At 42.4% G+C, this 23173-nt stretch overlaps 4 protein-coding genes across 6 annotated transcripts; 1 reads left to right on the forward strand and 3 right to left on the reverse strand.

The window, feature by feature from the left end:
* Positions 1-62: 62 nt before the first annotated feature.
* fam193b (family with sequence similarity 193 member B) lies at positions 63-10830 on the reverse strand. Of its 3 annotated transcripts, XM_079269291.1 has the most exons (10): positions 10584-10830; positions 9062-9340; positions 8219-8405; positions 6433-6651; positions 4267-4678; positions 3972-4155; positions 3602-3835; positions 2004-3075; positions 1841-1916; positions 63-1701 (listed from the first exon to the last, which is right to left on the reverse strand). In XM_079269291.1, exons 1-10 carry the CDS (start codon positions 10740-10742, stop codon positions 1605-1607), a joined length of 2919 nt encoding a protein of 972 aa, XP_079125417.1. In that variant the 5' UTR covers positions 10743-10830; the 3' UTR covers positions 63-1604. The 3 variants fall into 3 exon arrangements, with proteins under 3 accessions (XP_079125417.1, XP_079125416.1, XP_079125415.1); XM_079269290.1 differs by having other exon boundaries at positions 2028-3075; positions 3972-4678; XM_079269289.1 differs by having other exon boundaries at positions 3972-4678.
* Positions 10831-11926: 1096 nt separating this feature from the next.
* mxd3 (MAX dimerization protein 3) lies at positions 11927-15396 on the forward strand. Its single transcript, XM_079268344.1, has 6 exons — positions 11927-12104; positions 12754-12853; positions 13003-13032; positions 13187-13301; positions 13467-13632; positions 14097-15396. The coding sequence occupies exons 1-6, from the start codon at positions 12035-12037 to the stop codon at positions 14213-14215; spliced, it is 600 nt and encodes a 199-aa protein (XP_079124470.1). The 5' UTR covers positions 11927-12034; the 3' UTR covers positions 14216-15396.
* A 267-nt stretch (positions 15397-15663) lies between these two features.
* Positions 15664-19834, reverse strand: prelid1a (PRELI domain containing 1a). Its single transcript, XM_079268312.1, has 6 exons — positions 19729-19834; positions 19053-19172; positions 17757-17982; positions 17545-17658; positions 17173-17251; positions 15664-16653 (listed from the first exon to the last, which is right to left on the reverse strand). The coding sequence occupies exons 2-6, from the start codon at positions 19142-19144 to the stop codon at positions 16532-16534; spliced, it is 633 nt and encodes a 210-aa protein (XP_079124438.1). The 5' UTR covers positions 19145-19172; positions 19729-19834; the 3' UTR covers positions 15664-16531.
* Positions 19835-21676: 1842 nt separating this feature from the next.
* LOC306777810 (neuropeptide Y receptor type 2-like) lies at positions 21677-22468 on the reverse strand (the record flags this gene model as incomplete). Its single annotated transcript, XM_079269104.1, has 1 exon — positions 21677-22468. A coding segment is annotated over one exon (792 nt), but the record flags the coding sequence as incomplete, so codon positions are not given.
* Positions 22469-23173: the final 705 nt, after the last annotated feature.

Genomic DNA, 23173 nt, shown 5'->3' on the forward strand with positions numbered 1-23173 from the left:
AGAAAGCAAACACCACACTTTATTTTTGTCAGAACGGTATTGTTTTTAATCTTTCGGAACGAAAGATTTTTCACAGTATAAAAAGTGAATTAAAAAAAAGAAAAGAAAAGAAACAAGCCAACATACACTTGGCTATTATTGATATAGTATAAATCTACATTCGAAACATTAAGATAATCTTCTCTAATTGAATATAACCTGGAAAGCATCAGAACAAAATCTCAGCACAGGTTCAAGAAAGACATGATCCACCTCAATGAAAGCCATCAGCTAAACACATGGTTACTGGTGTAAATCCCAAGGCCTTTGTCCCAAAGGTATCAAGTCTTCAGTGATATTTCTCATCAAAAGATCATCAAGACTTGGACTTCGATAGGCTAGCTGAGGTACAGGGTGCCACCAATGTCACAGTACAGGGAAAAGAGTAGTATGGTTGAAAATATATCTCACACACAACCCCGAGAAACGCATGAAAAGGCTCAAAAGGGCCCTAAATAATCACTCAATATGTACAAGCATTGAAATGAACTGTGCCAAACAACGTGCGATGGTTCCAACGTTGCACACTGGTGTACCTGTCACTGCTGGGATATAGAGGTTAATAGAACAGTTCGGAATGAGAAAACGACTTCTAAATGATTTCGTTCTACAGATGGCAAAGTGTATACTGGATATCACTATTTAAAAAAAAAAAAAGATATAATTGTTCAAGATTAACACCAAGGGAGGATCGACAGTGAAGCAACAGACACATTTAAGTTCATCCAATACAGAACTGGGGGACAGTATTTAGATGTGTCTGTTGGACACATCATGCATATTTGCATTGGTACTTCAATAGATGTATAGTTTTTAAGATGCATCCTGCGAGACATCATATTGAAATTAATATTAGCGTTGTTGGTGTACTGCACTGTCAAATATTCATGTTGGTTTTTAAAAAAACATTAATTCCATACAAAAAACAACAACAGTGTAGCAGGTGGGTAACCAATTGTTTATCATTTAATTTTGGACAACTGATTACTAAATCGTTTGATGATCATAATTAAATATTGAGACCGCTGAATGCACTGCAGTCTGTTCTTGAGTGAAATCAATGCAGCTGTTGCCTCCGCTGTCCGTATTGATTTTTGACAAACGGTCTCTAGTGTCTGCTGCGATTGGTGTGTTGAGCCTGAAACTAGCGATACTGAATGTAATGCATGATGAGCACCAAATTAAACTGATTGGAATTCAGAAGTTTAACAACGTTAAAATGTCTCAGATTTGTGATAAAAACATTTATTTCATTTAAGGTAATTGTTTACATACTACATACGTAAGCACATGGATGCAGAGGATTCAACAGACTTTTTTTCCATTTTTGCATCTCTCATTTAGTGAACATAGCAAAGGGTACAGTTGGCCTTGAGCCTGATCCCTGGCTTGTCAGCCACAAGTTATGTTTCAGTCCTCAGAATGGAAAGTATGATTTTTGAACCAGGGTCCCTTGGCTTAGTAAGGAAGAGAAGAAAACAGGGAATGAGAGAAGGCCTCAGGCCAAACGGGGCTCTCCTGAAAGAGTTTGTGGTGTGAAGTTGTTTTTCTGGCACTCGTCCAAGTTATTGAGCTGCATTGGAAGGAACCTTTTTGAGGCTGAAGTTGGACCAATTCACTGCTACCTTCTGGCGAGTTTGCTTTGCAGAATCAAGGCAAAACCTAGAGGGGACAAGGACAGACAACAACAAAAAAGGAGGAGGAATGCAGTTTTATTGATGCGTCAATTGTCAGCAATACAACAGTTTTAACTCAAAGTGTTTTTAAAAAGTACCCTGATACACTGCCATGATAAACCTACCTTTTGAAGTATTCCACTTCCCGATCACTCTCATCCATTTCTTTTGGATCGACATCTTTCGGGAGAAATACATCATCTAGGAATCACAAAGATTGAACATTAGTTACACATTACAGGTTAGGAAACAATTGCATTTTTGCACGTTAAAGATAGTTTATTGTACCGATAGCACCGCCAGATTTTTCACCCTTGTTCTTGTTCTTCTTATTTTTCCCCCTGGCTTGCTGCTGTTGCTGCCCATTTGCTGGAACGGTGGGGTGAGCTTTGCTTTCTGAATCCTGCTCGGACCGACCTCCTCTTGCTTCTGTGTCACCTTTCCCCCGTTGTGCATTCGAGAGGCCACCGTTTCCCGCATGTTTAGAAAATCTGCCCTCCTCGGCTTTCTTGGGCCCATTTCTCTGGTTGTCTGCAGAGTGCTGGGGCTGTTTGTTCCCAGCTTTTGAGCCGTTAGAAGACATTTCTTTACACTCGTTGCTTTTCTGCGTGTCATTCCCGGAGGCAGCTTTGGTGTGTTTGTTGGAATTTTGCTCCGACACAGATTGCTCCTGTCGTTGCTGCTGCTGCTTTTTATTCTTCTTTGACTTTGCACCACCGTTCCCAGCTGTTGTGTTCCTGGGATCAGGGGCATCCTCGTTTGATTTAGCTGTAGCTTGAGCTGGCACCTGTGGCGAACTGTCAGATCCAGTGGAAGTGCATCTTTCTGGGGACCAAACCCTTATGAGCTTTGAGAGACTGGGGGTAGTGTGCAACCGCTGAATGTCCTTGGGTCCAGCAGGGACCCCGGATGCCGTGGAAGTGGTGGTGGTGCTGGGGGTGTTAGGGGAGGAGACTGTGGTTGTGTCCTCCCATCCATTAACCAGGTCCAGGTGGCTCTTAAAGGTTCCCAGTGAAAGAGGCGCCAAGTCGAGGTCTATCTGCTGCAGGTCAGAGGAACCATTGAGATGCGACAGTAAATGGTTGCCCTCCAACGTGGCCGCCTTCTTTGGGAAGTCATTAACATCCAGATTGAGGTCGTACATGCTAAACGAGGCCCGGATTGAGTCTTTTATGGTGTTCTTAATCTCTTCGAGCCGACTGGTGAGGAAACTGTTGACCCGCTCGAGCTCCAGCTGGGGCCAATCAAGCAACCGACTGGCTTCTGAACCGTCAGGGAGGGGCTCGTCGTCGTCGACGGGCTCGCATGGATTGGAGTGGGGGTCACTGCCTGCAGCACCCATGCCCTGCTGAGCTTTTTCCTGAAACAGAAATGGTACAGGCTTGAGAGACACGCAAATATATGCACTACCAATGAAAACGTCCACAGTTCCAGGAGGAGGACTGTAGATGTAGATATGAACGGCTCATTCTAAACTAATGAAAACAGTTTCAGGTGATTATACACCAATAAAAACATTGTAACGATTATTACTATATTCTACTTCTGCTAATACATTGCTCAAAATGCACTGGACCTTTCAGTTAATGCAAACCAAATGTGTCCTACAGCTGCTCGGACTGAAATCAAAGGGATTATGAGCGTAAATCTAAATCCTGGCAATTTTACAATTTTAAAGTTCTTGTAGAGGTTATTATGGCTTCTTTTGTTAAATGAAAAAAGGGGTTTTTCAAGAATACATGTTAATTAAATGACATATTTAATAAAGTTGTATGGGTGATAGTATAAACATGTTTAATACAATACCCGTCCCTATACATTAGATGAGAAATATTCAAATTAAAATGAAAAAAAAACCTCCCAAATCATTCGAAAAGTTACCGCACCTTCTTTTTTTGTTTGTGTCGGGCCCGTTTGGCCGCCTTGGCACTGTTGACAGGTTTGGGCTCAGAACTGTTAATAAAGTCCAGCAGCTCATCTACGTCCCGGTTGTCGATGGCACCGGTCACGGTCAGTTCTGAATCCTGACGCTGAGGGAGCTCCTCTTTACGCCGGGTCAGACGGGAGCGGAGCTTCTCTCGGATCTCAGCGTAGTTTCGGCTGGTTGGGGCAGCTGGAGGCTGTGACCAAGGAAAAAATCCATAACAGAATATGTTTATGTTAGCTTTTTATTAAATATTTAAGAAGTATCTAATGGCAATGGGAATTATTAAGTACTACTGAGAAAGAGGAGGGTAACAAAAAGTTTCAAAGTACCGCGTTGTGTCCAAAGAACTCGCAGTAGCAGCAGTCGCAGTACTTCCCGTCCTTCTGGTTGGTGGAAGAGGAGGCACAGGAGCTCCTCTCAGAGCTGCTGTCTTCATCCTCTCCCTCCTCCAGCTCAGACGAAGGGTGGCACAGCGTCCCATTCGTCATTTTGTGCCCCTTACATGCTTGGTCCCTATAAAAACAAGTGACAATGACCCTCAGAAGGCATTCGTATTTCAAATCAATACAGCTACAGAAGCAATTCCATCCTACAGCAAAGCAATGTTGACAGAGGGACACTAACCTGCAGGCCCCAGCTGTCAGGTGGCCCACATTTGAAGTGGCCACCGTCCCTGCACTGTGTCCATTACACGGGTGGTTACAGCCCATGATAGACGTGCCCAGTTTGCTGTGTTGCGTGTTCACGGCAGGAATGTGGGAGTTTTTGCACGGGCTGGGCTTATGGACAGATGTTGGGCTGTCCGGACTGGAAGAGTTGAGTTTGGCGGTGGGGCTGTGGAGGTTTGGTACCAGCGGGGAGAAAGGAGCGTGGGCTGCCACCCCGGTGCCGGACGAGGACGTTACGTGGCCGTGCTGCCCAGAGTTCAGCTTTGGGGGCAGGAGAGAGGAATGCTGGGAAGACAGGCCAGTGGGACTGTTGGGGGGTACCGACAAGTCTGTGTGTTGATGGTGGTCACTGGGGTGAAAGGCTTCACCTGGATGATTGGAAAACATGAAAGTAAGGAATTAAAATCACGTCGTGCTTCAGTTTGTGTTCAGGGGTTTCATTTATAAAACATGTGCGCAGCTGGTCCAGCCTCACAAACTGAGCTCCTGATCGGTGAGTCTTTACAGTGAATCACGGAGACTACCGAGAGGAAGGACACTCCTTCCCTCCGACTTACTCCATTTAAGTAGTCGTAACAGTGCCAGACTATCTATCGTGCAACACAACACATCACAAGTGTCACTCTGATACTCTCATCACAGATCTGTTTACAGTTTGTCTGTGTACTGTGTGCTGCATCTGTCACTATGGAATAAACCATGAATGAATAAAGAAAGTTGTGTTTACTGCAGCGATTTTACTTACAAACACTTAATGAAAACTAAGATTGTACTTTGTGATTATCGGCACATTATTAGAAGAGTATTGCTCTGTTCTGCAGTTCCTGAACGCTATCTTATAGCTGACGATAATTTCATCAGCTGCTGCACAGCTGATCACGAGTGTCGGTAGTTCGTTCTCTCCGGGGTGCAGACAGCGCTGATAAAATATTAAGCGAAATTTGATTTGAGGTTCGAGTTGGTTGATATCTTTTATAATTGAAATGTGCTTCTAGTTATGGCTCACTAGTACAAGCACAAATAACACTGCTGGTTTGACTGTTGATGATAAAGAGAATGTAGAAGTGCAAAGTAACGAGTGATATGAAGTGAAATGTTAGAGGCATCGTTATATCTGTAATGATGCCTCGAACATTTTATGATTAGTCTGGCTTCAATTCACCATCTTTCCCCCGTCTCCAAAACGTTGGTACACGTGGCTCAGAGTTTACGTACAGGTGCGCTCATTCTCCCGTCAAGTTCGTTTTTATAGATCACAACGTTGAAGTGGCGTTCGCCTCTTTCAGACCCCGTTTTCTGCGTACGCAGCGGTTATAAATGAGACCCCTGGTCTTATTACCCGTCTATATACACACACACTACCTCAAACGAGCAGGCCAGTCAATGCAATTGCCCCGATTCTCTTAGACTATGGACTGATCCCCAAACCATATCGGGCCGATACTGACTCAAGTAGCTGGATCGGGTATTGGTCACAAGGGGGCGGATTTATTCAATTCACTTATTTGTTTACGTCTTATAAACCTGCTCGTCTTCTTCCTCATTCTCTGGTCCTCTTCCTCATCCATGTACTACGTCATGCGTCAGCAGCACACTGACAGACCGCACAGCTGAGGGAGTTGTGTTTAGTATTTATCAAGTTTGTTTTCACGAGTTTGTGACTTAATTGGGATTGAATGTTTACATTTTGTTCTCATTTCAAGCAGAATTTTAAGTCCCGTTTAAGTTTTGACCAATTTGTTGGTTAATTCAGGAGATTTAAACTTGAATTGTAATTCCTGTTCATTTTAAAGATTTGTTTTCCACTAAATCGCTGGTGTATAGTAACTGTTTGGGGCTGCCCGGTGGTGTATTGGCTAGCACCGTCACCTCACAGCAAAAGGAGCCAGGATTCAGAGTCCTCAGTCAAGAGTCCTTTGGGTGGTCCAGAGGACTCTTGACTGAGGACTCTGAATCGCCCGCAGGTCTGAATGTGCACGTGGTTGTCTGTCTCTATGTGCGATAGTTTGGACGCTGCAGATTTGATATGAGATTGTAGACATTCAGTTTGATGGGTGGATTCTATCCGGGGTTCTGATTTCATGAAATACTATAGAATCCTAAGAGTCACAGGAAATATTACCTGGTGGCGTTGGTCGACGGCACATGGTCTTGAAGTGCTTGGGAGTGGTCTTACAAAGATCTGCTGAGGTAGACAGGGGGTTCCCAGCAGAAGATCCGCTGGAATTTTGGGATGACGGGTGACTGTAGGGACAGACTTTAGTCCCCGACGTTTTAGCAGATTTCCCAGGCGCTTCATGAAGTCCTCTTTTCTCATGACAGGCTGATCCTGCTGTTATACCTGGAGAGGACACACGTTCAATGAATTTAAAATGATGGCGATGAGGATTTAAGACAATACGAAAACAGTTACAATGAAGCCAAATTTCTTACTGCTACAAGAAAGAAACCAGCATTGACAGAAACGTTTAGCCCTGAAGGTTAAAATCCCTAACGCTAACCAAATAGAAATGAGGAAGTAGTACTACAACATACTATTTATACCTGGTTAAACATTTACGATGGTATATTATCAAGTACATTAGGTTAGCTCAGTTCCTATACAACGTCAACCAAATATTTGTTTGATATTATTCAAGTTGAAAAACATAATTGGTCACCAGCAACCATCAACAAACATGATTAAAACAAAACCTACCATTTCAAATGCCATCATGTACATCATGCCTTACTTTCACTTACTCTCGTGTAAATGCAATTTGGCAACATGGTCCATTCAAGTATTTGCTAAACTAGAAAAACAGCCTCTACAAAGTGTTTTGATTGGAGCCAAGAATCAGGAAGACAACAGATAAAAAGCAAAGATCACAGCTGACTGACAGGCCATGCGTCCCATTCTATAAACAACTCCCTTTCTCAGCTCCGGGACATCATGCGTCACTGTTATGGAGAGAACATGTTACAGCTAGGTCGTGCTACTTTGTAATAAGAGTCCTATTAAACCACTGAACAGTCAACTGACAAAGTGATAATAACTGCAGTCTTACTATGGGATGGAAAAACATCTTAATGAAACTCAATGCATCTCAATTTTGGATTGCCACATTTTTCCATCTTTCTTTATGACAGCAATACTTCCCGGAAAATCAATAATAGAACAGCAGTTTTGTACATTGAAGCTGAATATTTCAAGAAAATCACAGTGTGTCTGAGAGATCATCACTTTTCACCTATGAAAGAGTGTTTTTGAGGGTCAATTGTTGAGTCGTCATTGTATTGGAAAGCTGCAGGTTCAGGCATGCAACAGATGCTTAGATCTGCAGTTTTTGTATCTCTAAAGACTTCGGCAGGATTGATGATGGAATAACTGAATCCAATGTAGGAACATTTTACCAGAATAACTACACAAGTTTAGACAATTGCCTCTGCTTTGCTGTGACCTTTCCACTGACACTGATATTTGACTCTGATTAAAGCACAGCATGCAAACATTTTCAGTTCTACGCAAAGCAGTTGGTGTTCTTCAATGCGAATTAAATTAATTAAAAAAGGAAAAGAAATGAGCAATGTTTTTGTGCAAAATCCACAGCATTCTTCTTGCTATTTTAGTCCTAATCACTCTCTGATTTAGTTAAATCATCTTGATTTCAAAGTCTATTTTTCTCTAAGGACCTCAGGAAGTAGAGCGTTGTCAGCTTCTACATGATGCCTCTTTGTATTTCTAAGACGTAATAGACCAACTGAACAGAATTGTATCACACATTTATAGCTAAGTAAGACAGCAAACAAGCCACCCGTAGAGCTCTGATTCTAGCCTAACGTGTGTCCATTTCACATGACTGAAACTTGAGTTTCCAGCAATTACTGTCATTGTCAGTAAATGTATTCTGGGAGCTGGGATGACAGACCTTGTTGTGAGTGTGAAGAAGTGTTGTGGTTGCAGTGTTCCCCTCCGTTGGTGTGGGCAGAGTTCCAGAGACCTGACAGTTTGTGGGCTGACAGGAAGGAACTCGGGTCCCAATCCACAGTACTTTGCTCCGGGTAACCGTTCCCACAGCTCTGGGACTTACAGGAGGAAGAGTGTGACAATGGTACCTGAATTAAACAGAAAAAAACAACAAATGGTTAATCACAGGGCTGTATACATCGGCTTACATTTGGCACCAAGTAACTACCAATATTAGCTTGTAATACATTGAAGGGAGCGACAAGCAAAACTCTCTTTAAATGCATTAATAAATATCAGGTAAAGAAAAAAGAAATATTAAAATAAAAAAATAAAAATCACTGCAGGGGACTGTTAAACAATTCCTCAATCTCTTCTGTTTTTGCACGTCTGCAAGTTTGCGCAAAATACCAACAAAACATCTTGATCATCTTGTTCATCTGCAGTTCAGCTTAAGTGTGATGATAGAGAGGTCTTCAAAATTTGCATTTCATGTCAAGAATTTATGTAGAAGCAACCAAGAGACAGCAAAGGTAATAGCTGCTGCTGATACATATGCCACAGAGAGACACATACAAAATAAGCTACTTATGAAGAGGCAAAAAGTAAACTACATGTTGAAACTTATTGAATCCAACATTGGACAGATATATTTAGTGAGTGAGCTCGTGCAAATCCAATGCTTCGGATGATGAATAAAGATGGGATTACCTCAGTCGACAGACACAGTTTAACCAAAAAGAAGTTAAAAGAAGTCGTGAAAAGGATCCAGGTATACGACCCAAATCAGTCCCCTTTTATTTACCGGCGTGGGTTGCTCCTGGGTGCTCCGCCTCTCCTCCTCTTCCACACTCTTGCAGCAGCTCTGACATATCCACAGAGGCACCTCTCCCAGCAGAGACTGAGACAGCGAGGGCACTGCATCAGCAAGCTTACGCCCTGGCGCCTCCCGCAATAAGGCCTGGGAGAGCGCGGGCACAGCATCAGCCAGCTTGGTCCCATGGCCACCGGGGAGTCCATTCACCGAGCCTGCTCCCCAGTCCTTAAACTCCCGGTGGCACAGGAGGCAGCAGGTGTGCATAGGCTAGGGGGAGAAAGAGAGGCCGAAGAGGTCGACTGTGGTTACCAGTTAAACACTAGAAAAATATAGTCTGATAGGTCAGAAGAAATTTGACAATTTAGTGTAAACATAGTGTGTAAACATCACATTTTGTGATACAAAACACCCTCCAGTTAAACGGTTGAATCAACACCTTGCTAAAAGAGTTATGTATCATTGACATTTCCCAGTATTTTCTAGATATCACATAATTGTATGATAAAGTGATACCCTGTTTTACCTTTTAGAGATAACCAGGTTATTCAAAGTTTGCAAATGCACGACACAATTCTGCCATAACATTGTAATATGTAGTTATGAGACTCGTCTAGACGGGCATCTTGCACATGTGGTACAAAATGTATTGACTCAATCCAAGCAGCAAGTAGTGAAGCGCAGACGTCGGTTGTAAGGTTAGCTGGTCGCTGATGTGACAGTGGTCCAGCCTGCAGCGCACCAGCTTCTCTTTTAAAGGTTACCGTTCACCCTCAACTTAAGTAGCTAACCTTACTGACTTATCTAACGTTAGCTAGGCAACACTGGCTGATAACTGCACGCATTGAAACTTTGAACATTAGCTCCTGTCAAACTCCGATAGAATAGTGCAGTACAGCAACACAAAGAAGATTAACAGTGTAATAGAGTCGAATAAACAACTCCAACCCGTGTTAATGAGTTAGCTAGCCTTATTATTTACCCGTTATCTCGTTCAGCTAACAAGCTAATGAGCTAGCTAGCAGCTGTTTAGCTTCTGTTGGCTGAGTGGTTCCTGTGGATGGGTTCAAGTGTAGGCAGTAAGCACGTTTGCAGCATGCTAGCTGGAGACGATAGCCCGACTAGCCCTCTGGCTAAGGTTAGCTGGGTGGATGGGCAATTGTAAACGCTGAAAATGGGACAACCCGTCCAGGGCACAATGTCACCTGTCCGGCAGAGGAGAGGGGCTGCAATGCTAGCCACACTGCCTGTTGGGGACGAGTCTGCTCGCTAAGTTGAGCGTGTTATTTATTTAATTACATACCACGCTCAACAGCCAAGACTACTACATAAAGATTGAAATAGCGTTCAACCAGCCAGCGGATGCATATAACTTCACCTCTGCAGGATGTAACGTTAGCCACATACAATAAAAGCACAATGGAGGATGCTTGGATTAGCAGAGAGGTGCTAGCTCAGAGGCTAGCTAGGTTTGTTTTAAACGCAGCGATTGGCTCGCTGCTAGCTAACCTACCTGGTTCGCCCTGGTAGTAGCCAACCTATCCAGCCCAGCATCTCCGCCGCCACCGTCAGCTGCATCGCCGGGAGAGACTGGGCTCTTCGGTGCGGTCTGCTGTCCGGGCGCAAGCTCCTTCTGAGCGACCCCTTGCTGCTTGCTTTTCTTCCTCGCCATTACGGTGGTGGTTAAAATACGCTTTGGCCAAGTTTGCACCAGTTTCGATGATTTGTAGAGCACACTTTCGTTTCTTTCGGACCTCAAAATGTTCTCTATCTCCTTCAGTCAAGACAACAGTCAATATGGCGGAGTACTGGCACACTCAGGAGTTCATAGGTTAAAGATACTGCTGGCAAAGCGGCTTCACTCCCATTCGGAGACTACAACTGAAACTAGACTGAGGCAGTGAAGCCAGACCCCGCCATATTTAGTAAGGGCAACCCTCTCCTCCTACTTTTTTCTTTAGCGTATGAAAAGACAATTAAACACATCTTCCCGTTTACACTGGCTATTCAAACTGACGGTTTTAGTGTGAGTGAATATAATATAACATGATTTTATGCTAGCTAAATACGTATTCATCTTCGATATGAAGACATTTTGCTTAATGTGCACAGTCGATATTTAAAAAATAAATATATTGGTATCGAAAGAAAATGAGATGCAGCTGTAATTAAAGTAAATAGATATGTTTTTTTCAGACATTGGAAGAGGGGGAGAGTAAGATAAAAACAAACCTTAGTTTAACAATAGCACATATATAACAATGCAACTTATTACAACTATGTGAGCTCACATGCGCAAACGGCCAGCTTGTATAGTTTTGGATTTCCATATTATAGGAGCAATTATATGCATAAATACATGTCAATATTGTTGTTAAGCATACATGTTTGAAACATAAAGGAAAGGTGAGGGGGGCTTGATAATGACGTTTTACGTTGTCTGCCGATGCCTTCAAAACTTTCAGAAATATTATAATCCTAGCCTAAATTCACAATAATGACCAACCCATGGCTCCATTATGATACGAGATACATCTTTCTTTTACATGAGATTTACGTTATGTGTTTATGTCATTATGTTAAGTAAAATTGTCCGTTTCTTAAGTGTCTTACGTGCAACACTCATGGTAAAAACGTTTTTTTTCTAAATGTCACCCAAATGAGCACTCTCTTATTATATTTTACAGAAATAAACCAACAGAGTCCAATACTTGGCCCTTTTAGTCATCATATCCGATAAAACGTACGTGCCCGCTTTTATAATTACGATGGTAGCTCAAATATCGGAGTTTGCGTGGAACCCCTGAACGCAGCGTCACAGTGAACGCTGTGTTGGGGCTTTTGAGGACTGAGGACGACGTAGTACAGACACACACAGCTTTCAGCTACTTCAGTCTGCTGACGCTTACACCACAGTGGGTTGTTTACACGCTGTTGTTTTGTATTACAACAAACTGAATAATAATGGACGGAAACATTTGCAACATCCAGGTGCTTCTTCGGGCTGCGGAGTTTCTGGAGCGAAGAGAGCGAGGTCGGTGTTTTTATGATAACTGTCAGTGTATAGGAGAGGAAGTTGGTTAACAGCAAAATACACAATGAAGGTACTGTCACTATGAATGCAAAACACAATGCATGTACACAATGCAATGCAATTGGTCGAGAAATCGCCAGTATTGTTGCTGGGATGTTATTTTAGTCGATGTTTCCTATTTGACTAAGTGACCTACATTATCGCTCCCATCATTGTACTCAAAGGCGCCAATCTCGTCCGATTTGAAAATGAATCCGAGCGGCGGTGAACGCTCATTACGGCGAATGAAAGTGAGACAGGAAAAAAACACTCAGCTCTCACAAGTTTCATTCATTATGCACACGCTGCAGACATTTGTAATGTGTATTTCTGCTCGTGAGGCTGCAGATTAGTCGTATAATGGGGAATAGGTGGTGTTGGATGGCGCCAAAAACAAAACGCCCAGCTGATGATGCTGATGACAGCAGTCTGTCGCTTTTGTCTTCCTTCTCGTACGATTTAGGAGGAGATAATAGATCAGACAATGAAGATAATTTGCAGCACCACGGTTCACTAAATAAATGGGGAAACTTTATATTTAACATTGCTGCTCTTGAATTTCAAACATTTCCTCACAAAGCTGTAATGCACTTTTTATTTTCCTAAACAGAGGCAGAACATGGATACGCTTCACTCCTGCCTCTCAGTCCAGATCACTCCGACAAGAGGAGTAAGCAGAACAGCAAAAAGATATCTGCTGGTGGCAATAGGTGAATACATTGCATAACATACAACTGACAACAACAGGGTGTGGTTGTGAAGCTTGACTTTCAGTTCTGACATGAATCTTAAGCATGATGTCATTGCTAAGGGTTGTTATGTTCATAGCTAAACAAGCTGTTTGTTTCTGTAAATGCAGGTCAGTTCACAACAAGCTGGAAAAAAACAGGTAATTTATATTTTGTCAAAATAAATAATATGCATTTTTTTAGATGCTTTTTATGGTAGCGAAAGTTAGAGGAAGACTACGCATTATTCATAAACACCCAGTTTTGACTTGCATGGATTAACGTGCATCTGTTGTTGCTTGTTGTGCTTTGCAGACGAGCTCAGCTGAGGCTCTGCCTGGAGCAGCTCAAGAAGCAAGTCCCTCTGTCATCTGACTCGATGAGGAACACCACGCTCAACCTGCTGAGACAAGCCCACCTTCACATAAAGGTAAACACCACACCGCCTAGTCGAGAGCGCAATGTTGGGACAGTTATTGTCCCGGCTAGCGCGCGTTTGCTCACGGCACCTCGGCCGGTGGCCTCCGAATGCTTTCCCCGCCTGGTCCGTTCGGTCCACCGCTCACTCGTCTGTCTCTCTGCGTTCTCGTTTCAGAAGCTGCAGGAGCAGGACGAGCGTGCGGAGCACATGAAGGGCCGCCTGCGCTGGGAGCAGAGAGAGCTGCGGGTTCGTCTGGAGCAGCTGCAGAGAAGCTCGGAGAGGATGAGGAACGACAGTCAGGGGTCGACCATGTCGTCCGAGAGGTCGGACTCTGACAGAGGTACGTCCGTCAGGAAGCCACCTAGGCACAGTAAATCACAGCTGTGCTTTATAGCTCAAAGTGTGATTATAGGTGCAAGCTCTGATTTGTTTTGGATCATTATGATGTCACATTCGAACCACTGTGATCGTGGTCTTAATGGGAACTGGAAGTTCCAGCATCATAAAAAGAACCTCTGTCTCCTAGCAAATAACACATTGATGTAGACTTGTCATTAATAGGAGTTTTGGATGTCAATGTTTTACCAATGTGTGTTGATGTTTTCTGAGCAGCATAGTTTGAACTATAGCGTGGCAATAATTCAAAAGTACAATTTATCAACCTTCAGGGTTTCCATGTGAGAAATCTCATTATGTTGATATCATGATTGCAATCCTATGACCCAGCGGTAGTTTGTGAGTTCAATGAGACGAGTGAAGTTTCCTCCCAGTAATGGATTTGATCCCTGCTTGGTCACCTTACAGAGGATGTGGAGGTTGACGTGGAAGGCATCGTGTTCGACTGTCTGGACTCTGACGGACTGAGCATTACGCACGCCGGTGCGGACCACTGTTACTCCAGCATGGACAAAGCCTGGCTATGACGGCAGAGAAACACCTACGGTCGCTCACGTCGTGTCACCGGGTGGACAGGAAGAGGAGGAGAAAAACATTCCAAAAACAAGCCAGCGCAGGACGAGGGACAGTGGAGCAAGATGCTACTGTACAACTGAACACTTTATTATCAAATTTTTAAAGGAGTAACTTTTGATGTTCTCTTTTTAAAATATGTCAGACTACAAGCTAAACAATTAATGTTCTGAATGAGCTGTGTTCATTTGCACTGAGTAGCAGTTAAAATCGCTGGGCTGGGATGGATGTATGAATTTCCTGTCCTCAACCATTAGCGGCATTTACTTCCTCAGCCACAAGGTGTCTGTGACGACTCAAACTGTTCTACTCACTCATCTTGAAGGGCTTTTTATTCAAACCTCTTAACTTATTCTTTACTACAGTATGTATGTATGTATGTCTATACTGAATTCTGCCTTAAATAAGATCTGGTTCGGTATCCCGTACGGCTTTTCTTCAGCACTAAGTTCATATTTCAGCAATGCCATGTGTAGCATGCACTTAAACCTGAGCTATTATTGTCCTATTTTGTAAGTCGTTTGTCATGTTTTTTTTTTCTTATGTTGCACAAAAACCACCACACATTGCACTTGTTTTGTCTCAAAAAGATTGTGGGTATATCAAAATGAAAACAGTGAACATAAAAGAACTGCTCATGTTTGCACCTTCATGTCTGGAAATTAAGTTAAATGTGGAAAATACTCATTTAGCGTATTTGTACACAATTCAGTCTGTGAACAAGTGCATGAATTTTGATGCCTGTATTTAAAGACGAGTTGTGAGCGCATGTGGAGAGAGTACATTGACCGTTTTATTCACCGCTTATACGAACTGGTCTGCTTCTTAGAGGTGTGCATTATAACAACCGTACACTTCATTGCTTGTGCATTTCTCGTCAATTATGCATGCACCACAGTCTGACAGTTTGTGTCAAACTTGTAATTGTGCAATTTATGCTGTATTAGAAGTGTTTCATATTCATTGCTCTATATTTAATAACTAAAGGTGCTTTCCCCCCTTCACTTTTGTATGCAATATGCCTTATTACCTTTTAATAGTATGTATTCATTCATCTGTCTCTCCGCCCAGTTATAATGTAGCATTTTTGTACTGGCGTAAGCTTTTTTTATTGAATAAATATTTTGTATAGTTATCTGCCATTTCTAATTATTTTACTGGACACATTGCTTCACAATGATCAAACCTTTTTGTGACAAAACATACAACTTAAGGAGCCCATACGACAAAGTCATGGCTGACCCCTCTTCCGTTGAAATGGATTCTTCCATTTTATTTAAAACAGGAAGTCTAAAAATGTGGTATTTAACAATCTTTTTGTTTTCTGTCCCATCCTGTTAATCATCTAGCTACCCCAGCTTGGCAGACACTAATTTAACTACACAGAGACACCACAGCAGGATTGTTACAAAGGAAATGTCCATTTATTGACAATATATTTAATCAATGCAGTAAGAGCACATTGTTTCATGGGCTGTGTCATCAGTCATAAGGTGAATGTGCAATACAAAGTATGATTTTTGCCTTTGTAAACACATTTTAAATTAAGACACTGAAGTCCATTGCAAGCAGTTCTTAATATCAAAAGTGCAAAGTGAGTATTTTTCACCAAGCTATGACTGCCAACAGTACGGACCCATCTTCAGTCAATGCACTTCAACTTGAAGCAATCAGTCTCGGTAGGGTGATTAAGGTGTGGTCGGATGAACTGAACTAAAAGACAACATGATTGTGACAAAACATACAACTTAAGGAAATCAAGAAAAAGCTGTTAATAATAAACTATTATAAAATAACACAATACTGAAAGGAACAGAGTAAAAGGTAAACGTTGTTGATGGGCACAAAGGTTGAGCAAAGGTCTGAGGAGCAGTATCAAGGTTGGTTAAGTGCCATTATTACTTTATGGCACACAGAGCCATATTCAGCCAGTCCTTTAAGCTCCCATCTAAAGGTCACTACTGAGATGATCTGATTGTAACGGCAGCGCGGCCAGACTGCTCCAGTCTGTACCTTTAACTCACGTCACTTTTTTTCCATACCGTAGATAAGCAAATGTACACGGTACGTCAATCTTCATGCGGCGCTTAACCGTTACAACTGAACGGCAGAATATATTCCAGGAGGAGCCTCTTGAACCCAGCTCAGGCCTTTTCATGGTCCACCCACCATTTCAGTACGTGGCTTCCTCACAGAGGCGTCTACTCACGACGGGATCCGTCTGTCTGAACCATGAGGGGTGGGGGTAAACCGATGGCCTACACAGCTCATCACACATATTGTTTCTTCTGGGCCTGTGAGGCGAGGTCTTTGGCTTTCTCCTTAGCTGCCAGCGCTGTCTCTCTTGCTCGGTCCGTAGCAGTTTCTGTTAAGCTTCTTGATGGCGTTTCACCTACAAAAGTCATAACATATCGATTAAAATATCGGTAGAAATATTTGGATACCTACGTAGTTCTAGAGGATTGAATCTATCAATAAATATTTGGGAATTGTGTAATAAACAACAAACACTTGCATACCATTTGAATTATTCATATAAATCAGCTTCTCTCTGTGTGTGTCAGTGACAGGGATTTTACCAACAAAAGTTGTCTTGCATATTTTGCACCTTTAGAGGTTCCCAACCTTCTCCTGTTATACTCCCTTTAGAAAGCTGTTAAGCAAGTTAAGCTTCACCCAGAATGGCAGTGTTTTTATTTGACAGATATGTTTTCTCAATGAGCATCACACAGTTTTTCCTTTTTTTCTCCGCCAACCATTTGCTCATCTTGTACTTCCCCTCTGCTAACCTGAGCATAACAGCATCACAGCAAAGCACAGGCGTTGCAAATAAAATAAACGATGGTTCGGTCTAGCAATTAATGCAAAGCACTAATTACTGATGTTATTATTATCATTATTGACAATTTACCTTGCATTTTGGCCAGCACATATTCAAAGCCTTTCATGGTCTTTGTAACACCGGTCTTGAACCTTGCAAGACCAAATTCCTGGAAAGAGAAGACACAAAGTCAGCTTAGACAGAGAACAATGTGTGAACAACGTATACCTCATATCATCACATACGTACTAATATACCTTCCCAGAGCCTGAGGACAACAGAAGACCACTCTGATTCTGTCATAAATCATTCAGCAACCTAGGTCTTGGCAGACGACTGCTCTACCGTTGCATCTCAACACTGTGTATTGTGTTACCAACTCCAGAATGAAAGATCGGTGTGACGCCCCACACCACTTTCCCTGAGCTGCTACGTAGCATAGCAACGCTTTCCTCTACTGACCTGAATGGCTCTAGAGAGCCCATAGATGTTGGAAGAGATCCAAGCTTCTCTTCTTATCTCTGTCCAGCTGCCATCGTCAGGGTTGATTTGGTACACACACCGCTCTTCCACGGACTGTGACCGAGAGGTAAAAAACAACAACAAACGCAACATGAGGTTGTGTGATTACGTTGTGCGATGCCGAGTGCCAATGGAGTCAAACATTGTGGTACCAAGAGGCGAGCGTGGCTGATGTTCCATGTGAGCGTGGTCATGGTCCTTTTCTGAGGGTCCACAATGGAGTCCTCGATGATGTATGCCTTTCTGGCCATGTGCTTGGGAAGGTAGCGCTCCATCCAGCGAGGAGCTCGGCTCGTTTTGGTCAACAGTCGTCTGGATTTGAGGCAGTTGGTTGGCGTAACCTCTCGGAAAATGATGTCCTCGGTCAAAACATGGTTACTGTGAGAGAGAAGTACAAGCTACGGATCAGGATGATACAAAACCTCTGTGTAGGGCATATATATACACACATGTCTGTCATGTTCTTCAATTCAAATACATTAAGTTTTCATAATTTCAAAAAATGAGAAGAAATTGCGAAGTAATACACATCACACTTTCTCAAAGGGACATCTTAAAACCCCAAAAGTATCAAATTTACAATGTCATAAAAAGGCAACAAATACTCACACATGAGAAACTTAACAAGAAACTGTTTGATTAGATAATAACTTTTTAAAACAATTAAATCGATAATCAAAATTCCTGGAGATGTATTTTGTTATGGATTATTCCCTTCCTTCATTTTTATAATTTCAGCTCAAACTACAATGAACGATTATTTTCAGTCGCTCAGATGATTATTTCCTTGATTTATCAATAAATCATTTGTCTCCAAAATGTCAATAATAGCTAAATACGCCCAACACAACGACGTATTCAAACTGTTTGTTTTCATATCACAACAATAGCCGAACAATAAGCAGTTTATTCAAACGTTTGCCCGTCGATCTATTAATGGACTAATTGTTTCAGCTGTGATGTTCACCACTTCACTGCTGTCTGGGGAAACCTTGAGGCAACCTCAGTGGTGAAGGTAACAACATCATGCTATAAAAGTGCTCGAAAAAAAATTCTTTCATATTTACTACAAAAGTATAAGCATCAATATGTATTTTAAGTATTAAATATTGAAATTACTCATCAGGTGAGAGAATGATGTTATATTACACCATTGGACTGTTATTACTGACACAGTATCATATTTAGTCAGCTAATCATATGTTTAATATATAAAATCTTAAGGAACCAGCACATGAAATGTAGTTGTGTTGAAGTATGAAGTACCAGACAATAAAAATGAAAACTGAAGTAAATCACGTCACACCTAAACCACTGTAAACTGCTACTTAGTTATTTTTTCACCACTGTTTACCTTTATCAGTAAACAACTGCTGGGACATAATTCCATCTATTAACACAGTGCAATTTGAATAAAGAAGTTCATAAGCAAGATCCACCTCCCTCACCTGTAAGGGTTGGGATATCGTTGCCAGAAAGCGATACAAACTTCGTCCCAGGTGCTCTTGAGCAAACCTGCGCAGCAGAAATACTTCACCATTGTTCCCTGCGTTTAGTCTGGCAGTACCCTGAGGAAATACAGAACACACACATCATCGTGAGCAGGCTAATGTCGGCGGCTCATGTAAACACACAGCGTTTACTCAACCGCACTTTCGACGACTGAGGAAGTTCGTGTTTTTGTACTCGGAAGTGTCAAAAAATGGACGAATTACATGATTTATCTTTGTCTAACGTTATGTAATACCATACGTGTTCAGTAAATAAATGTGAGCAGTTAACAGAGACGTTTTACCGAACTGTTCAGCTAAACGCTAGCTTAGCTAACGTTACAGATACAAAACAAATATATCATCATCTCACAAATACAACGCTGAGTCTTCTGGTACGTAACGAACAGACAATGTGTCTAACAGTATGAGTGAATACAGGCTTTACAGGCCGGTGAATCACTCTCCGGAGACTCCATCAGACAAACCGTTCCTGTCACATCTGTCACGTCCGCATCACGAGCTAACCTAGCATGGAGCGAACCTCGTGAATGAGTGGCACAGTTCGGCCCAGACATTTCTCTGACCGACTTTCAATAAGCGAAGTTCATTTCAGAGGCAAAAAGGCGGTTACCTGTATGGCGACAGCATTCAAAAGGTGAGTATCTGCATGTTGTACTCCGGTCGGCATGAACTTCCCCGTGCAGCCACCGACCGATCACGTCCCACGTGACTTGGACTGAATGGAAGGTCAAACGTCGACGACACTTCCGGTAGGTGGTGCCTCTTGAACACTAGAGGGCAGCACGTGACGGTGCAAAATGTAATACAGCGTTCAAGAGTATTGTGTTTACTCAAGAGTGGATTTCGATCATAAATTTGGAGGTCTGATGTTATGTAATTGTGTCAAAACAACAGAAAGTGGCATCTGTAAGGCTCCTACAATCTATCTTCAACTCAAATGTAAAACACCCCTAACATTATTATGGTTAATCTGACTGTGTCTTGCTGTTCTTGGAGATATATCCCCTTGAGCATGCCATACCTTGCTACAGAGGGATAATCTCTTATGCATAAAATCATCCCTGAAAACATCTCCAGTCTGCAGCATAATCTTCACACATTAGCTCTAATGCCAAAAGGGTTTGATGTGATGGGTCGAAGCTCAATGTTCGTCTGCTGGTAGTCCCGATAAAGGCTTGAGAGTTTCAGTAGGAAATCAGTCATGTTGGTGTCATGTTCCAGCCGTACAAAACCAATGTGTATTATCTTTGCTGTAAAATGAATCACACTGCATAGGCCACATTTGTCTGGTTGTTCATTAAATGCTTTGTTGGTTATTTTGACCCACTTGTTCTTTTTTTTTTTTGCTCAAAATTAAGTCAGAATGTTTATGTGAGGACTTTGATTCACCTCAATTTTGTGAGAAATTATTAATTTCACGATATCCAGACTTTCCATGGATGGATTTTCCAGCCTTCAGGTTCATTGAGTTTAACTTTATCTTCCTGTATTACAAGTATGGAGGGTACAAGTACCCCGACTACTACCCCCAAATGTCGTCTTTGTATGGTGTCAGTTTTCAATACATTTTGTAATACGCCACAATTTTCAGGTTAATACACCCAGACATGATTCGACATTTATCTAAACCACAGCTTATTTGATACATAAAACATCATTTCTCCTGATAGTCAACTCAACTCTGGGAGTTATGTGTGCAGTGGGAGCTCAATATATGTGCCCAGAGGCCTTGTGGTTGATTAATGTTCCTGCACTCATTATTAAAAGACCACGAACAAAGGACACTTTGACAGCTGTGTATGTAATTGCATGTTTTGTCTTCTTCCAAATTCAATTTTTTTTAACAAATCCTCAAAGCAGCTGCCCACATTATAAGAGAGCAATTTCAAGAACTTTCATTTTTGTCGATTGCGTTCCTTTGGACAGAGACTCCTGCTGGACCATCTAATCAGGAAGAGCTGCTGCCAGGTGAAGTGCACAATTGGCTTCCTGGTTGTACAGATAATAGCCTCCTCTGGATTCCTTGGATGACGATTGAATGTTACTCTGTGAGCACGTTGGAGTGAATCTAAAACGCAGCATTTGGATTAATTAACAGAAACACGTCCAAATGTTTTCAATGGCCAGCAAATAGAAAAACAAGTGTGGGAAATTAAACTTGTTCGCATCCACTATAATCACCTTGAGTAAGAACAAACACAGTACCAGCCTCAGGCGATTTATGCAATGGACTGCATATATAATTGGACATCACTAACCAACAAGTAGACACATTATACATTGTACTGAGTTAATTAACAGCCTAGTAAACATTTTAAACATATATTTGAAAATCTTCGACAGATGTATTTTCACGAGTACTATTTACACAGGAAAGAAGAGCCTTACATTAAGCGATTGGCATGCAAAGCTTTGAGCCCTCTCCAGTCCCGTAGATACTCAAGATCAGGCCGTTCAAGTCAAAATGCTACTTTTGAACCACGAGCACCACAAACCAGAAGTGCGTTCAGTGTGTTCAGTCACATTCTACAGGCTTTTTTTTTTAAATTGTGTTATTCTCATACAGCAGTTGGAGGTTGTCCGCCATTACGACTATTCAGAGTCAGCCTTCTTGAGGAGCGTGTCCTGAACGAGCCCTCGGGGTGGAAGGAATCTGGTTTATCCTCACAACGGAAGACCATGAGGAAGCCGTTCCTGTAGTTTTTGTTCATCCACCCATACAGGACAGGGTTGGTAAAAGTCGAACCCATGGCTATGATGTGGAACACTGTGTATATGAATTTGTACTCCTTAAACCTGAGCACCAGGTCCAGATCACTGGCCAGCTGGAACACATGGAACGGCAGCCAGCAGATGGCAAACACCACCACCACCAGGGCCAACATCTTGGTGGTCTTTTTGCGGCGGTTCATGCTGTCGTTGCGGCTGGACGGGCTGATGTGATTCTTCAGCTTGACCCAGATGCAGATGTAAGCGTAACTGATGATGGCCAAAGGGAGAATGTACTGTAGGAGCAGCATCGAGAGGCTGTAGATGACTCCGTCCCTGCTGGTCCCGTGGGGCCACTTCTCAGAGCAGACAGCGATCCGCAGGTTGATGGAAGGGATCTCTTCGTGGCGGTACTCTCTGAAGATGGCCTGGGGTGCTGCCAGGACAGCAGACACAGTCCAGGTGAATGCCATGATGAGGAAGCTGGTGTTCCACATGAGGCGCCGGCCAAGGTGGAAGACGATGCAGCGGTAACGCTCCAGAGCGATGACAGTCATCGTCAGGATGGATACATGCACACTCAGGGCCTGGGCAAATGGCACCATGTGGCACAACACAGCTCCGAACTTCCACTCATCAAGCAGAGTGCAAATTCAATTTTTTTTAACAAATCCTCAAAGCAGCTGCCCACATTATAAGAGAGCAATTTCAAGAACTTTCATTTTTGTCGATTGCGTTCCTTTGGACAGAGACTCCTGCTGGACCATCTAATCAGGAAGAGCTGCTGCCAGGTGAAGTGCACAATTGGCTTCCTGGTTGTACAGATAACAGCCTCCTCTGGATTCCTTGGATGACGATTGAATGTTACTCTGTGAGCACGTTGGAGTGAATCTAAAACGCAGCATTTGGATTAATTAAGAGAAACACGTCCAAATGTTTTCAATGGCCAGCAAATAGAAAAACAAGTGTGGGAAATTAAACTTGTTCGCATCCACTATAATCACCTTGAGTAAGAACAAACACAGTACCAGCCTCAGGCGATTTATGCAATGGACTGCATATATAATTGGACATCACTAACCAACAAGTAGACACATTATACATTGTACTGAGTTAATTAACAGCCTAGTAAACATTTTAAACATATATTTGAAAATCTTCGACAGATGTATTTTCACGAGTACTATTTACACAGGAAAGAAGAGCCTTACATTAAGCGATTGGCATGCAAAGCTTTGAGCCCTCTCCAGTCCCGTAGATACTCAAGATCAGGCCGTTCAAGTCAAAAGGCTACTTTTGAACCACGAGCACCACAAACCAGAAGTGCGTTCAGTGTGTTCAGTCAC

Source organism: Melanostigma gelatinosum, assembly GCF_949748355.1.
Source record: "Melanostigma gelatinosum genome assembly, chromosome: 5".
In the NCBI taxonomy this organism is placed as follows: domain Eukaryota; kingdom Metazoa; phylum Chordata; class Actinopteri; order Perciformes; family Zoarcidae; genus Melanostigma; species Melanostigma gelatinosum.